This window comes from Neophocaena asiaeorientalis, unplaced genomic scaffold, assembly GCF_003031525.2.
Source record: "Neophocaena asiaeorientalis asiaeorientalis breed wild unplaced genomic scaffold, Neophocaena_asiaeorientalis_V1.1 scaffold145, whole genome shotgun sequence".
Classification (NCBI taxonomy): Eukaryota; Metazoa; Chordata; class Mammalia; order Artiodactyla; family Phocoenidae; genus Neophocaena; species Neophocaena asiaeorientalis.
Window position 1 is genome coordinate 3,764,725 of NW_020172629.1, and position 17,132 is coordinate 3,781,856.

Genomic DNA, 17,132 nt, shown 5'->3' on the forward strand with positions numbered 1-17,132 from the left:
CCGAGGAGCTGCGACCTCCCCCGGTTCCGGCCAAGGCCGGCCAGGCCCAGGCCAGGGGTCCCCTCGGCAGGACCAAGGCCCCCGCAGCCGCAGCCCGGAAACGGGCACTTCTGGCGGCCAACGAGGAGGAGGACCGAGAGATCCGAAAGCTGGAGCGGTGCCTCGGCTTGAACAAGCGCAGAAAGAAGGGCGACGGAAGCTCCGTGCCTCTTAGCTTTGCCCGCGATGGGCTCGACTACATCCTGGGAGCCCTGGACTCTGGGAAGAGTAGTGGCTGGTATGAAAGCAGCAGTGAGGAGGAGGAGGAGGATGCGGGACAGGCACTCCCCGAAGGTGACAGCGAGGACGAACGGGAGCAGCAGGATGCGGAAGACGAAGGCGAGCGGGCAGCAGACGCGGGAGCGCAGAGCGAGGGGGAGGACCCGCAGGTGGCGGGGGCGGGACAGCTGGAAGCCGGAGGAGCGGACCGGAGGGCGAAGGAGGGAGGGAGGAAGAAGAGAGTCCGTTTTGCCGAAGACGAAGACAGGAGTGAAAGTTCCGCGGAGGATGTTGACGCAAACGATAAGGTATTAGATTGTGAACAATGTGAGCCCTTTGGAATTTCCTTCAAAATAACGGGTGGGGGCAGAACACGGGACAGAAGTGACACAGTTGATGTATTGATAATTGTTTGAGCTGAGTATGGGTCTGTCGGGTTATTTAAATTTCCACAATAAAGAGACAGGGAGAAAACATCCCTGGAGACCTTTCTATCCCAGGGACTTACCGGCCGTTCCCACCGTCGTCCTAAGGCCACGTCCTCACTCGGTTTACTGCCTCAGTCTCCAAACCTGACTTTGACTCCCCTCCCCCAAGCTTTGTTCCCACCTCCCGTGTACCCTGGGGACTCCTGCAACACCCCTGAGTCACCTCTGCCCACACCTAGTCCTTTTTCTGTCCAGCTGCTCCTGGGGTGGATCCTTCTAAAACACAGAGCTGATCTCCGAGACTCCCTTGGATAAAGTCGCACACTGACGACCAGGTTTAGAACCCACGGCAGAGCAGACAAGGCCTCACGCGCCGGCCCCTTGCCTGTTAAAACAGCTTCTCCTGCACACGCACCTTGAAGGCGGCCTCATGGCATTGCTTGTGTTTCCTTCTCCACTTCTCACCATTTCACCCTTCTGCCTCTGAGTATGTTATTTCTTCTGTCTGCGAGGCCTTTCCTCGATTTCTCACTGTTTGTGTTTATCTGTTAAGGTCAAACATCTTGGGGAATCTTTTCCCCTCCTGAAGGATATGAAGTGTCTTTCATTTCTGTCCTTGGTGCCTTAGCACCTGGCACTCTGTGAGCAGTGCCCAAGTGCTATCAGTTCCTCTCTTTAGCACTTTAAGTTTTGACTATTCCCAAGTCTCTTTCACAGCCTGTGGCGGTGTAACTGACATACTAACGGGTGTCTTAAGATTAAGTTTCTGTGTATGAAAATGTGCTTTCTCCAGCTAAGCTTAAAGCCTGAGAGCAAGGATCACGCCTTACAAATGTCTGTCTCCTAAAGGCTTGTCAGGGAGTGTTGGTCGGTGGTAATGACTTGTAATCCCCTCAGTTGAAAATCTGGGAAATAGTGAGCAGTGGGTTGATTTTGATTTTATCATGTAAATTTAGATACTGGCTTTGACAGGTTTGAAATTACTTTGGACCGCTTTTTCTCCAAAACTGGTGATACACTTAATTTAGGTGTTTGTGTGCTGCCGTGCCTACAGTGAACTGAGGCTGGCAGAAGTGTAGAATACGGGGCTCTGTCGGGTAGACAAGGCGGGCGGGGGGCGCAGCCAAGTCTGAAGAGTTACAGAGGGAAAAGTAAGGTGATGAAATGTAGTGTTGGTGTTAAAGTAAATAATGATGTCCATCGTCCGGGCCATGGCGTGCTTGTCCAGGACTAGAGTGGGCACTCGGGAAATAGCTGATGTTCATGAAGCAGCAGTAGTCAGTAGTGACAGCCTCTCCCAGTTCTTGGGAATTTAATATCTAAGTGTGAGTGTAGCAAGGGGAAAGGTGGGGTGTAGTCAATGTACATTCTTTTGTAATTTATTTCTGTCCTTTCAAGCAGAGTCTTTGTGAAAATGGTGGAAAGTACATCCCACCCCACGTGAGGCGAGAAGAGGAGACAGTGGATGCCCAGAAAAAGGAAGAACTAGAGAGGCTCAAGAAACAGGTCAAAGGTCTGATTAACAGGTAACCTCGAGACAGTGTATTGTGTAACTTCAAGAGATTGTCTCTTTTCTAAAAACACAGGAATGGTTCTGAGAATTAAACCAAAGCCTGCGTTGCCTTTTTTTTTAATTTCTTTTTCGTTAAAACACTCTTCTTGGTGCATCCTGGAATTTTACTGAACGTGCCATTTGATGTTCAGAGTTTGCACAGCTGCAGTGCATATACATCCTCCCATCCCTACCCAGTAGAGCCCTTATCTCCATGTTAGGAAATAAAAGATTTTTGTGCCAGCAGAAAATGGAGAAGTTGGGATTTTTTTCCAACAGTACATACGGATGTGCTAACGATGGTTCCCTCCCTCTGCCCGGGGAGACTGGGTAAGGATATCAGTGGAGTATCCTCATCACAGTCTCTGTGGTCTTGAAGGGAATCCTGCATGTGCCTTACTGTGGCTGCATTTCAGCTGGAAGGACAGCAGTTAATGTTATTTGAAGATTCCAGAAGATTCTGTGTAATGTACATATATACTGGATTGTTGGGACAGGATAAGAATTGTTCGTGGGTCAAATACATACACAAAAGAGGATCTATTGGAAGTATTAATAACTTTTTCAATTTCTTTTAATTGACCTAAAAAAACAATTCTTGATTTGAAACAGCACTGTCGCTCTGTCTTTCCAACTGTCTGCAGGCTGAGTGAGCCGAACCTGGCCTCCATCAGTGGCCAGCTGGAGGAGCTGTACATGGGCCACAGCAGGAAGGACATGAGTGACACTCTGACGGGCGTCCTCCTGAGCGCCTGCGCCCCGGACGCGGCCATGCCCGCCAGGCTGGTGATGGAGCATGTCCTCCTGGTCAGCATTCTTCACTGCACGGTTGGCATCGAGGTAGGGCTGCCTCTCTCCAGCCATTAGCTGTCCAAGTGCTGCTTGTGTCAGTGATCAGCTGACACGGCTCAAGGCCACCTTGTCTGTATTGTATCATCCTAAACCACACTCGGCAGCTACGTGACGCTGGCCAACTTCTGCTTTTGCGCTTGGTCCCTTCTGACGTGGCCTTATTGTCTGTTAGTTCTGTCGCTCTGGGCTGACGTCGTGGACTTGCCTTCGTCTTCTCTGTATTCCCCATGGAAACAGTGACTGTTTCAGCTGTTCAGAGCACAGGGCTTTGTGTTGAGCGAGAGGCCACCGGAATGTGAGGTAAAACTGGGCACGAAGCGAGGGGACACGTGACAGTGCCTGGGCTTGGAGCCTCGGTGCCTCTAGGTGGGCCACAGACCTGCCCGTGTCTGAAGTGGGGCCTTTGTCGGGATTCAGTGGACACCGTGTCTAAAGCATCTCCTGTGCGGTGCCTGGTACCCAGTAGGTGCTGCTGAGGAAATAGCATCCCTGTGCCATCCGGCCCGCCCCGTGTTCTTGGCCCTTGGTCAGTGACCCTTGTGTTGGCATCAGGGAGGCCCACCTCGTCCCAGGTCCTCTTTTGTCACCTCCCACAGTGAGATCATAACCTTCCTGGTCAGCATCCACTCCCTCCGTGTGGCTGCTTGCAGGTTGTTGAGGGAAATCGGTCTGGTTACAGGACTTTACACTGAGGTAGACAGACGCATGAGTGAATGAGTAGGCCAACGAGGTGTAGTTTTCCAGATGAGCTTTATATTTACCAGAGAACTCGATCCCTTAGGATCTTTATGTGGGACAGTGTCTTTTAGTGGGTGGTGCTGAGCCCCTCTGCCTTCCGATTGCCCTCCTCCCAGGAACAGGCCTTGGCAGCAAAGTGTCAGTGCAGGTCTGATCCCCTGGTGTAAGTCCTCCGGACTCCCAGCAGGATGAGTGGGGCGGGTGTTTATTTGGCCCCGCTTTGCAAACGCAGCAAAGCCCCTGAAGGCCGGGCTGTGGACGGTTCCCGGGGCCTTGCCTCCCCCTGCCGCGCACTCTTCACACCCCTCCCACTTTTCTAGGACTTGCTCACAATTATGGTCTTGAAAACCATTTGGGGTCTTACAGGGTGGGGCTGTCCAGGGCTTACTTTAAAGAGCACAGACTTTCCAGAAGGCCTTCTCCTTCCATCTGCTATAGGCTCAGCAGTGAGGGCAGTGGTGGGCTGGGAGACCAGCCACCTGGTGACCTGCCTGCCCACCCTCCCCTGGGGGCTTGGTCTGGCGGCTTCAGGCTGGGAGGCTGGGAGCATACGCAGGAGCCTGGCCCGAGGAAGTGCTCGTTAAAGTAGTGCTTGTGAGCCGCTGCGTGGTTGGAGTTCCACCCTTCCTCCCACTGCAGGCTCCGTCACCCTCCCGAGAGAAACCTCTGGGCCACGCTTTTCTCCTCTAGCCGCCGAGGTCATATTGTAAGAACTTTCTGTCAAAACTTTATTGAAATTTATTGTTTATTTATCTATTTATTTGGCTGGGCCGGGTCTTAGTCACAGCACGTGGGATCTTCATTGCAGCGCACGGGCTTCTCTCTAGTTGTGGTGCAGGAGCTCTGGAGCACGGGCTTACTCGCCCCACGGCACATGGGATCTTGGTTCCCCGACCAGGGATTGAACGCACATCTCCTCCATTGGAAGGCAGGTATCTTAACCACTGGACCACCAGGGAAGTCCCAGTGAGAACTTTGAAAGATGGCAACTCTGGGACCTCCTGGGCACAGGGAGGCGAGGACAGAGGAGGGGGCATGGGCCCCGAGACCTCTGAACAGCAAACTCTCCTCAGCTAATCTGCACCAGCTGTTTAGGGAATCGCGTAATTGTTTGATTTCTAAGGGCTGTGAGTCCCTTCTCTTCATTACAAAGCGTAATGGAGTCACTGGATCCCTTCCTAGTGCCCTGTGATGGCCACGATTCATTCAGTGCCATTATAGGCTGTCCTAGTGCACCCCCGGTCCTCTTGGACCATCCCGGAGTACTTGACAATCAAAACGGTTTCAGCGCCTGCCGATGCAGGGGACGCGGGTTCGTGCCCCGGTCCGGGAAGATCCCACATGCCGCGGAGCGGCTGGGCCCGTGAGCCATGGCCGCTGAGCCTGCGCGTCCGGAGCCTGTACTCCGCAACAGGAGAGGCCACAGCAGTGAGAGGCCCGCGTACCACAAAAAAAAAAAAAAACGGTTTCAATACATACAGCATTTCATTGAGTTACAGAAAAGGCCGTAGACCCTGACCACCTACACAATATCAGGAATCCCCTGCATTTGAAAATGCGAGATTATTGGTCCCACTGCTCTTTAAACCTTCACCAACAGCGTGAGGGACAGCTGAAGTGGTCATTCAGGGCAAGTCGTGAGGGGACTTCAGCTAGCGACAGCCACTAAAACTGGTGCCAGAGGAGGCTGAGCTGTCCCAGCTCTGGCTCCACTGAACTTCTCTCAGGCCTGTGATGAGAAGAGCATCCTCACAGGAATCCATGCAAAGAGGAACGTGAGTTACGAAGCCACGGTGTCAGTTACTGAGCTGCTTCTGAGTCGTTGAAAAACCAAAACTCAGGTCTGTGCAGATTTGTGTTAAAATTTATTTGTTTAAATAACTTTAGCAATGTGAATGTTATTCTTATTTCTTAATGCTGTGCTCTTATATTTTATTTTGAAGACATTAACTGGAATCTGTGATTTTGACAGATTTTGATAGGATTAAATAATTCCATTTGTGTGATTGAAAACATACCTGAGTACATTTTATACCTGCATTTTTCTTGATGTCCGCAGAATTCTAATTTCTGTTTTGAAGTTGTATTTGAGTGTAATACAGTGGTCATGGTAGGAGAGTATATTCTTCAGATTCATCTTTAGAGAAGAGGCTTGAAGTGGCAGTTAATAGGTTAAAGTTGTTTATTCTCAGGTCTTCAGAAACTAAAGAACACGTCCAGTCTGTCAGAGCTGCCTCTGCGAAGTCACTCTTCCCTCCTGCCGATCTGGTGCCTTTCTCTGGACTCCTCTAGCATTTATGTTGTTGAGTTTTGGCAGTGACATGTGTATGTTTTCCGGCGACAGCCTGTCCGGTTGATCTCATCCTCACCCAGGATTTTAACTACCACTCCTGCTTCTATAACCAGCCCTGCCCAGGTGTCCTACAGTTCAGACTGTATAAGGCTTTTTTTTTTTTTCCCAACCTCGTGTCTTGTGGGATCTCAGTTCCCCGTCCAGGGCTTGAACCTGTGCCCCTGCGGTGGAAGCGCGGAGCGCTAACCGCTGGACGGCGGGGAAGCCCGTAGGTTACAGTGATTCCGCCCGGCCTGCACTTCTGCTGCTGCTGACGGATGAACCGTCCCCGTCAGAAGCTCGGTCAGCTGCTGTTACGCAGAAGGTTGATCTTTCCCGTCCAGTGAGTGGCCACACCCTCTAGTTCTGTCGCTGGGTGACTCTTGGGCCCGGTCCGCCTTCAAGGGTCCAGCACGGCTGCGGTGATCCGCGTCCCCGTGTCTCAGCTGGAGAGTCACCATCGCTCTGCCACCGCCGGGCGCCCTCTCCTGCCGTCTCCCTGCCGGCCCAACCAGGCTGGAGAAGTGAGCCGTGTTGGATAGTAGTGCATTTTTAGAGACACGGTTGTGTCCTTAACATTCTTGACGATTTCATTTTTCCAAGGGACCAGAATGGCTGCTGGCCGGAAACAGCACCTCGTTGATTTTAAGGACAAGAAGGTGCACTTCGAGGGAAGGTGTGCGCTGGGCGCCCTGCTCTGCGTCATGTGTGGTGTGGTGTTTTCCTCTGTAAAGCTCTGGGCACTCACACTTGTGTTTTTAGAGGTTTTGCCCTGCTGGAGTTCGTATCCTGCCACATGTACGTTTTATGTGTTCATTTTAAAAGTACTAATTCTTTCAACATGCGTTGAAGTTAAAAGAAGGATCCCTGAGAATGACTTGCTAACTTGATTCTTACATGTTTGCAGTAATGTTTTTTCTGTTCTTCATCCAGGTCGGTGCGCACTTTTTGGAGGCTGTGGTGAGGAAGTTTGCTGACGTCTATAAAAGCGGATGTGACGGGAAAGAGTGTGACAACCTGTTCACCATCATCGCCCATTTATATAACTTCCATGTGGTACAGTCTCTCCTCATCTTTGACATTTTGAGAAAACTTATTGGAACTTTCACAGAAAAAGATATCGAACTGATCCTGTTAATGCTGAGAAATGTGGGCTTTTCCTTGAGAAAAGATGATGCTTTGTCGCTTAAGGAACTGATCACTGAGGCACAGGCCAAAGCCAGCGGGGCAGGCGGCAAGTTCCGGGACCAGACCAGGGTATGAGTGCGTCACCTGCCCGGCTTCCTAACTGCCTAAACGCTCACACTGACCAGAACTTAAACATGAGTATCTAGGGTGAATATTGCATTTCGTCTCGTAATGAGCCCTGTTATCTTCTGCCTCATCTGGTTTTGTGGCTTCATCTTCAAGGTGTGAGCGAACCTTGCATCTTTACTCTTGTGAATTTAAGAATCGATCTATTTAACATTCAGCCATTCAGAAGAGGTTTACTGGGAAGGCCTGGGGCGAGGGGCTGGGGGGGTTAGCCCGCTTTGCCTTCTGGCTCTTCCACTTGGCAGCAAAGGGACCAAGGCTTCCAGGCCTCAGTTTCCCCGTCTGGAAAGTGGGGCTCATGGTGGCTACCTTGTTTGCTGGTCTGCAGACTGAGGGGCACGGGAGAGTCATGGGAACCCCTGGGCGGGGCGAGGGCTCATTTGAGGAAAAAGGAAAGCGTCCCTGTGGGGAGGCATCAGGGGCGCAGGGCAGGGGCCAGCCTCGGGGCCTCGTAAACCTCGCAGGGAACTGGGATTTTATCCCAGAGGCACGTGAAGGGCTCTGAGCAGGTTTTCATGCTGAGGTCACTTTGGCTACAACTAGGAAAGAGAGAAGCCACCTCGGGGGTTGGGGCGGTGATCAGCAGAGTTGCAGTGGACGTGGGTTTAGGACATAGCGGTGGCCAGACTTGGTGGGGGGAAGGGGAGAGAGGGAGGGGTCAGAGGTCACCCCACGTACCAGCTTGGCCCTGCAGGTGGGCAGTAGTTTGTTCAGGAGACACAGACTGGACAGGAAGACTGGCCCATTTTTGAAATGCTGAGGTGAGGGCTCGGGTTAGCTGTGAGGAGGGAGGTGTAGGCCGAGCCCTCTGAGGGTCCTGGGGGCCGCGGAGGTGGTGGTGGAGTTGCTGTGTAAGGGGGCGGGGTGCGGCTCCAGGTGGGAGAGGAAGATCATGGGGGCGGGTCCCAGCGAAGACCCTGTCCCCGTGTTGAATGCTCGGAGGTCACATTTAAAACAGACACGGCAGACACAGGCATTTGGCTCGGGCTGCCCTGAAGCTGGAGGAGCTGGGCTGGGGGGTGACTGGGTGGGTTTGGAGTCCTTGAGCGCTGATGGAAACGTCCTAAAACTGATCGTGGTGACGGCTGCACAGCCCCGAGTGTGCTCAGTGGACGCTTGGCATGTGAGTTATGTCTCAGCTGAAGTGAACGTTGGGGGGAATCTCAGACAGGGTCTGTGGGAAGTCTTTGTGCTGTCCTTGAAAGTCTTCTCTAAGTGCAGTGTCATTTCCAGTTTAAAAGTTAGGAAAGCAAAAGGCCAGGAGTGGGAAGGGGTTGCAGACGCGGTGGGGAAGGAGGGCGACTGAGACCAGGGGCCGGTGGGGGTGGAAGGGCGCGCGGCCCGGGCGTGTTCTCGGCCCGCGGGGCGGGGGAGGGATTTCTGTTCTCGGCCGGGGAGGCCTGGGCGGCTGCTGAGGTTGGTGCAGCCTCTCCCCGAGGCACCCGTGCCCCGTCCTCGGCGGCGGTGACCACGTGCGCAGAGGCGGTGTCTTTCTCCCCACGGTGAAGCGTCCTTGGTTTCCGGCATTTGAGATAATGGCTTTTCGCGTCTGTCTCCAGGTTCGCTTCATGCTGGAGACGCTGCTGGCCCTGAAGAACAACGACGTGCGGAAGATCCCGGGCTACGACCCCGAGCCCCTGGAGAGGCTGCGGAAGCTGCAGAGAGCCCTGGTAGGCACCCTCCTACCCGGCCGCCTGCGCTGCTGGGTTTGCGCCAACCCCCGTGACGTTCCGGAGGGCGGTGGAGCCACAGGTCAGGTGCCCGCCCGGTTAGCGGGGGTTCCCAGACGTGAAAGGCAACTGCACGTTTCTGTGGGGCGACCCTCCCTGTGAGCTGCGTGCGCCCCACGCTGAGCCCTCCGCCCTTGGCCGTGCCGGAGAATCGCGGGAGGACCTCTGATCACTTTGGAACAGGGCCCGGGCCGGGGTCCCACCAGGACCAAGGAGGCCAGCCTGGGGAGTGGGGGGCTCGTCTGTTTAAGCTCCCCAGAGCTTCTCAGCGTGGGGCCCCCGGGCAAGCCCTTCGGCCCGGGCACCAGTCAGACCCAGAGTGGCCTCCTCCGGCAGGTCCCAGGCACCTGCTGGTGGAGTCCTCACTGCCGGCCCTTGGGGCACGCCTCCTGCCTGAGTCTGAGCCTCTCTCCCCACCCCTGCCCCGTGACAGCTGTTCTAAGACAAGTGTTTTGGGTGATAGACCCACAAAGCCCAAGCACACACCCTGAGAGTTTACCTCGAACTTTGGCATTATTCCTAACTGGTTAACTGTCCCAGCTGTCAGTGACCCATCACAGCTTTCACGCACCAGAAACGCTGTTATCTGAGCTGGAAAGAGCCAGGGTCGCTGTTGCCCAGGCTCTGAGCTGCCGCGGCCTCCCCTGGCTGCTGTTTTCTCAATCAGCTGCGAGGCGCTGGCTCAGGGACAGAGACTCAGCTCCGCGTCTCCTGGGACAGCGTCCTGAATGCCGAGCGGACCGGGCGCTGGTGGATCGTGGGGTCCGCGTGGAGTGGCGCCCCGATGATCGACAGCGGTCAGCAGAAGACCCCGCGGAAGCAGCTCACGGGGACGGTACGTGACCCGTGCTCGCCACCTCCAAGCGTGTGACCTGTGTCCCCACGCGGCTTTCCCTGGGTTTATTTGAAGACCTTATAGAAGTAGCTACTGCTTTGTGATATCATTTAATTCCATTTCTGTTACTTCCTTTTAAAGTCTCAAAATGTTAGGAAAGGGAATTAAACGTTGAGTGGAGTGAGGGGAACGCAGGACGATCACTCAGGCATCCTGGCCTCCCCGCCCTCCTGGCCGTCCTGCCCCCCCCCCGCCGGCCGCAGCGCTTACCTCTCCTTCATCCCACTGGTACTTGGACTGGCAGACCCGCTGCTCCTGCGAAGCCTCCCGGATCAAGCGGTTTTCTCCTTGCGGGCTTGCTTTGCCTCTTGCTGGTTTTCCTTTGTGGGGGTGCCGGGGGCGTTGCCCAAGAATAAAGGGTCCGCGTTTACATACGTGTATTTACGCATACCTTACAGTTAGCCTCGGGTCAAGCCACAGAATTACACATATTACTTCTTAGAAACTTAGTAGCTACGCTAAACCAAAGAACAACTTTCACTGAAACGTCTGTATGATCTACGCCCGGTCGTCCCTCTTTCCAGGTTAGCTCGAAGATACTGGAGCTCGCCCGAAAGCAGAGAATGAACACCGACATCAGGAGAAACATATTTTGTACAGTTATGACTAGTGAAGACTTTCTGGATGCATTCGAGAAGCTCCTGAAGTAAGCCTGTGTGCGAGCCTCTGCTCTGTTGTTGAGTTGGGTGCCACGTCGTGGAGGCCGGGGCCCTGCCCCTTCCCACCCGCCGCCCCACGCCACGGGCTGCAGTCCAGCTCCTGCTAACTGACCGCTGGTAGCTCCAGATTAGGACAGTTTATGATCTATTTTGATTGGAAAAAATCAGGTGACCACCTGACAGTTCCGGTGGCTGTTGTTTGTCATGAGTTGCTTGAAACCTTCCTGTTAAAGTTGTCTTTCCGATTACGTCTAAATTAAACTTCCTGTTTAGTTTAGTTGTAATTGTATTACAACTTCTATAATTAGTTGTAATGAGATTGAAAAGTATCTGTGTACAAAGTACGTCTAAAAAGTCTAATTAATTTTCCTTTATTTGCTTCAAGTTCAGAAGGAAATGCAGGGGAAATGCTGTAGGACTACGAATCCTTGTCCACAGTCAACACTGTGCACGAAAAGGATGGATTTTACTGCGTGCAAACCAGACCATAGGTTTTCGAAAACAGAAAAAACAAGAAGGGCCCACAGCTGAGGCCCTGTTTCTTGTCGGTCGGTCACCAGTGACAGGCCTTTGTAGAGCCTGGGGTCACCTCATTCTGCCACGCTGTTGGAAACCCTGAGGCCAGAGGCTGGGGCACGGCCTGGAGCTCCAGTCCTGCTACCTGGCCCTGTCTACTCGGCCCACTTAACCAAACTGCCAGACAGGATGTGTTCCTCTGAAAGATTTCTGCCTTCAAGCTGTTAAAATTTGGCAAATTGAAGGTTTAGCCCTTGCTCTTCCTGTCTTACAGGCTGGGGCTTAAGGATCAGCAGGAGAGAGAAATCGTTCATGTCCTCATTGACTGCTGTCTGCAAGAGAAAACGTACAACCCTTTCTACGCATTCCTGGCGGGCAAGCTCTGTGACTACACAAGGAGCTTTCAGGTGACAGCTGGGAGGCAGGCTGCCTGTGTCCCACTCTCCTGTCTAACCACTCTGGCTGACTCGGCCCACCTGGGATGCAGGCCCTGAGTCAGGGGCCACCCCGGCCAAGAGCCATGTGCAGAGGGTCACACAACCTGAGCCGTGTCCCCATGTCACCTTTCCCTGTCACAAATGAGGGGTCACGACCCAGTTAATCGGCGAGTGCCTCTGGTTTATGTTGCACCATCTTTTTCTAATGTTTCTGCTGATTTAAGGGAAAATACTGTAATAGAAATTACTGTGAAGCTATTTCAGACTACTGTGTATGGGAAGGAGAGTGTAGTTGCCTCTAAAAAGTCTCGATTTTTAGGGTCTTTTAAGTAAACAAATACAGTACCTTTGGATTATATTTTTAGTGATTTATTCTAATAACTTGTTGAATTTTACCTTTTCTTATTGTTGTTTTTCTTTGTTTTTTATTAGATGACATTCCAGTTCAGCATATGGGACAAATTTCGGGACTTAGAAACTCTGCCAGCCACTAACTTCTCTAATTTGGTTCACCTGGTGGCGCACTTGTTGAAGACCAAGTCACTGCCGCTTTCCATTCTAAAGGTATGTGTAATGTGCGAGCTGATTTGAAGCGCTGAAAGTGACAGCGTACGCTTGAGCCTTGAGCCCCGGGGGTGCGCAGGGGCACCGACCCCCTGCACAGTTGTAGCCCGAGTGTAACTTTACAGTCAGCCTCCGAATCCTGGTTCCACACGTGAGGATTCACCCAACTTTGGAGCGTGTGGTCCTGCAGTGCATATTTAGTGGAAAGTGTCTTCATGTGGTGGACTGCACAGTCCAAAGCCGAGTTCAAGGGCCAGGTGTAATTCTGTATGTTTGGTACCTTAAGAATATGCGTTTCCTTAGATCCTGACTCACCTGGAAAACACTCTCATTATCCGACCGTCATAGGAAATCACCAGATGCGCACGCGGTGTAGGTTTGCCTAGTAGCTCGAGGCGCCGTCACAGTTGTCTGCTGCTTTACGTGAATCAGTCTTGGGACTTGCGGTGCGTGTACAGGCCGTCATGAGTCCCGCGGCGGCCGCTGCTCCGTCAGGAAGAAGTGGGGATGTGGGAGCTGTACAGAAGCTGTGCTTCTGCCACTCCTCCCTTGGCTGTGGCACGTCTTTTAGAGCAGGGGCATCCTTGCCCCTGTTGGATTCCCACGTTGACTCGTCAGAGACGATGAAGCGCAGATGCTCTGGAGGTGGTCCGGGGTGGGCAGCGAAGCCTAGACATGAGAGGCGAGTCACGGTGGCCTGGGCAGTAGGACCTCGAGGGTCTGGGGGTCCTGAGGGTGTGGACTGTGGGAGAAGCTGAGGGGTGGGGATGGCTGGGGGCCCGGCCTCTGGCCTTCCACTTCCTGATCCTGGGGACAGGCTTGGCTGTGGTTTCCCGTCTGTGTTTATGTATTTGCTCACCAGAGCGCTGGTCGAGTTAACTGCATGTTCGTTAGAGATGTGCCCTTGGGTTTTGGCTACTGTACTGAAAATGAGGGCCAGAGCCTCGTCCCACCTTCGAGAACTGGGGAGAACTTACAGCACGGAGAGCTAGTGCCTTCTCCTTGCTGGGGGGAGTCTTGCCTTCGGTTCACTTGAGTTTGAGCTCAGAATGGAACAGGATGTGGCGTGTTCCTCAGGTGCAGCAGGTCCTGGAGACTCCTTGAGGCAGCCCGGCCCCTCCGTACCTCACGGGGCTCTGGCTGTAGGCAGCGCTGTGGCTGTAGGTGTCTGCATGTGGTTAACCAGGCTTTTGATGTCCTTTTACAGTTACTTAATTTGGCATAAGGTTGAAATTTATCCATGTTGATATCTGCAGTTCTGTCCTTAGATTTTACTACTGCTGTATAGGATTCCACTGTATAGGTATACTATGATTGTTATATGTAGGAATTAGTCTGTTCTGGGTCTAAATTGTGTGTTTGTGTGTGTGTGTGTGTGTGTGTGTGTATGTGTATGGTTTTAATTAGGGCATAGTTTCTTTAAGGCATGGAGATAATCTACGTTTCAACTCCAGGAATGAGATTCCTGATTCGCTAGGTACCCATCAGCCCCCTGGACCTGACTCAGCACTGCCGAGTTGCTCTCACCAGTGGTGTGCACGCCCTGCAGCAGTGCACCAGCGGTCCCAGGGCCCCGCGTCAAATGACAGCTGTTCATTTTATAAAACTGGAAATAGCCTTAGTTGAGGGGCAAGGGGAGCAATAGTTTTTTACTCAAACTAGAGTCAGAAATCACTGCAGAGTCGGCTCCACAGTGTAACTTTATTATTTTTTATCCGGACTGTTAGGTCGTTGAATTCAGTGAATTGGACAAACCCAGAGTCCACTTTTTACGAAAAGTGTTACATATGCTGCTCATGGAAACGGAAGTTGAAGACCTTGGTTTAATTTTTGCAAGGTTTGTTCCCAGCTCTTGCGATAAAACATGTGGGAAGGAGGAGAGAAATTGTTTTCACCTGTGTTGTTTTATAAAAGCAAGTTCGTTGTACTTACATGTAGCTTTCAGTTTTAATTTTAATAATATCCTGAACATTAATTTGGGGAACATGAGACTTGCCTAATAGCAAACAGAAAATGATTTCTGACAGATAGGATATTAAGTTCTTACCTGAGAATTCTGACCAGATGGAAACTAGGTATGTCCCCTGCTTCAGGGTCCCTAGGGCTGAGACGGGGGCCGGCTGGTCACTGACGCATGTCCCTTCCTCCTCAGGGTGATAATTAGGGCATAGTTTCTTTAAGGCTTGGAGATAATCTACGTTTCAACTCCAGGAATGAGATTCCTGATTCGCTAGGTACCCATCAGCCCCCTGGACCTGACTCAGCACTGCCGAGTTGCTCTCACCAGTGGTGTGCACGCCCTGCAGCAGTGCACCAGCGGTCCCAGGGCCCCGCGTCAAATGACAGCTGTTCATTTTATAAAACTGGAAATAGCCTTAGTTGAGGGGCAAGGGGAGCAATAGTTTTTTACTCAAACTAGAGTCAGAAATCACTGCAGAGTCGGCTCCACAGTGTAACTTTATTATTTTTTATCCGGACTGTTAGGTCGTTGAATTCAGTGAATTGGACAAACCCAGAGTCCACTTTTTACGAAAAGTGTTACATATGCTGCTCATGGAAACGGAAGTTGAAGACCTTGGTTTAATTTTTGCAAGGTTTGTTCCCAGCTCTTGCGATAAAACATGTGGGAAGGAGGAGAGAAATTGTTTTCACCTGTGTTGTTTTATAAAAGCAAGTTCGTTGTACTTACATGTAGCTTTCAGTTTTAATTTTAATAATATCCTGAACATTAATTTGGGGAACATGAGACTTGCCTAATAGCAAACAGAAAATGATTTCTGACAGATAGGATATTAAGTTCTTACCTGAGAATTCTGACCAGATGGAAACTAGGTATGTCCCCTGCTTCAGGGTCCCTAGGGCTGAGACGGGGGCCGGCTGGTCACTGACGCATGTCCCTTCCTCCTCAGGGTGTCCGACAGCCCCGCGCTGGGCCTGCTGCGGGAGGGCCTGAAGCTCTTCATCAGCCACTTCCTGCTGAAGGGCGGGCAGGCCCACGGGGGCGACAAGGAGGCCAGCGCACTGCGGGAGAGAGCCGAGCTCTGCGCCGGGGCCCTGCAGGGGAAGGCGTCCCTGAGGCCGTAGCCAGGGCCTGGGGCCAAGGGGTGCTCATTCGCCTGCAATGTGGGGCCGCAGCACAGTCTGTCGTATTTAAAATACTCTTATTTTGGGGCTTCCCTGGGGGCGCAGTGGTTGAGAGTCCGCCTGCCGATGCAGGGGACACGGGTTCGTGCCCCTGTCCGGGAGGATCCCACATGCCGTGGAGTGGCTGGGTCCATGAGCCATGGCCGCTGGGCCTGCGCGTCCGGAGCCTGTGCTCCACAACGGGAGAGGCCACAACGGTGAGAGGCCCGCCTACCGCAAAACAAAACCAAAAACAAACCAAAAACAACTCTATTTTGGTCCAAGGTTTTACGGTATTTGTGTTTTGAACTGTCTTCAAATACCTATGTTTCTATCTCTAGGAGGCAGGGGAGAGGGAGGGAGGGAGGGGCGGGCCCCAGGCAGCAATGATGCTGCCCAGGGGGTGTGCCAGTGCCTAATTTTCTAACAGGCAAGCCTCTAGAGGGTGCAGTTACAAAGAAATGGATGGCGTTTTTATTTATCTTTTATGTATTGGTTAAAAGTTCAGAAACCGTCAGTTAAACATTCCTGAGGTTTGATTGATTATTTCAAGTACTTGGAAGGCACGTGTTCTGGAAGAGTCAGCAGTTGACTCAAGCCTTGCAGGTGTGGGTGCAGCACAGCGGGGGGACGATCCTGGTTCCTCACCTGAATTTCTGACGTGGGAAAGGACATCTTCCTTCCCCGCGAGTGTCTGTCACTTAGACCCATCGAGTCCAGGTGTGACGCACCTTCCCGAACAACTTTGAAGTCACCAGACAGACACTGGACACAGCAGGTGCCGCCTGCTGAGCGGTGTCCTCGGGATATAAACACGCACGGACAGAACCGCCTGCCAGGGATGCGTGTTCAGGATGCACCTGAGATATAGCGGCTCTCTCCCTCCCTTCCTGTGCTCATGGACAGAGCGAAAGCAGATGAAGCAAAATGTTCATTGTTGGGTGAAGTTTATACACATGAAGTATATTTTTATAGTTTTTCCTTAAGTTTTAAGTTATTGCAGAATAAACAATTTTCATAAAGCATTCATAACGCAGAACACATTCTTCAGAGGTCTAAAACGTTCCAGTGTCTTTTCATGAAAATAACCTAATTCAAATCACTTCTGCCCCTTTTGTAAAAAATAATAATAATTAGGCCTTACTGTAAAGCAGTGACACTGCTTCTGTTGGTTTACTTCACTGGTGAGGTGCCCCTGGGTTAGCAGGAAGAGCCGGAAGGGATGGAGGGAAGGGCCTGCTTGTTGACCGTGACCAGAGCCTGCGTCCTGGGCCTGGGTGGCAGTGGCATCAGTCACCGAGAGCTCTGGGCGCAAGGCTGCTGACCTGTGGGCACAGACAGCATCCCGGCCGAGATGTCACGGCAGGATGCTGTGCGTCCCCTTCAGGTGTTACTTGGTGTGGCGGGATTCAGCACCCGACATTTGCTCTTGACTCTCAGCCCGTCTGTAATTCAGTTTCAACTTTTCCAGTTGTGTGTGTGGCTGTTTTTTGTGCTCAGGCTGTGGTGTCTCTGAATTATGTCAGCTCAAAGCCTCTCTTTAGGAGGACCCGAGTAAGAGTTGGGACTTGGTCGCAGTCAACGTTTGCTGGGGGCCTCCTGGGTGCCACACGTGGAGTTGAGACCTGGGGCAGCTTGAAGGGTTCAAAACCATCATTTAAGTTTAACAGGACAGGTCCTGTAGTCAGAGTGATGGGGACAGCCAGCTATTCCCAGCGCTCAGGGACGGAGAGC

The 17,132-nt window shown here is 52.3% G+C and overlaps 1 protein-coding gene across 1 annotated transcript in view; it reads left to right on the forward strand.

Moving 5' to 3' along the window:
- Window positions 1-15,743, forward strand: part of NOM1 (nucleolar protein with MIF4G domain 1) — a 25,812-nt gene extending 10,069 nt beyond the window's left edge. The window contains exons 3-13 of the mRNA XM_024739184.1: window positions 6-566; window positions 2,088-2,212; window positions 2,883-3,078; window positions 7,094-7,417; window positions 9,034-9,144; window positions 9,872-10,039; window positions 10,624-10,745; window positions 11,549-11,681; window positions 12,144-12,275; window positions 14,003-14,112; window positions 15,185-15,743. Of these exons, the coding sequence (XP_024594952.1) occupies window positions 6-566; window positions 2,088-2,212; window positions 2,883-3,078; window positions 7,094-7,417; window positions 9,034-9,144; window positions 9,872-10,039; window positions 10,624-10,745; window positions 11,549-11,681; window positions 12,144-12,275; window positions 14,003-14,112; window positions 15,185-15,359 (2,157 nt within the window). The 3' untranslated portion in view covers window positions 15,360-15,743. The remainder of the gene's footprint in view (window positions 1-5; window positions 567-2,087; window positions 2,213-2,882; window positions 3,079-7,093; window positions 7,418-9,033; window positions 9,145-9,871; window positions 10,040-10,623; window positions 10,746-11,548; window positions 11,682-12,143; window positions 12,276-14,002; window positions 14,113-15,184) is intronic.
- Window positions 15,744-17,132: the final 1,389 nt, after the last annotated feature.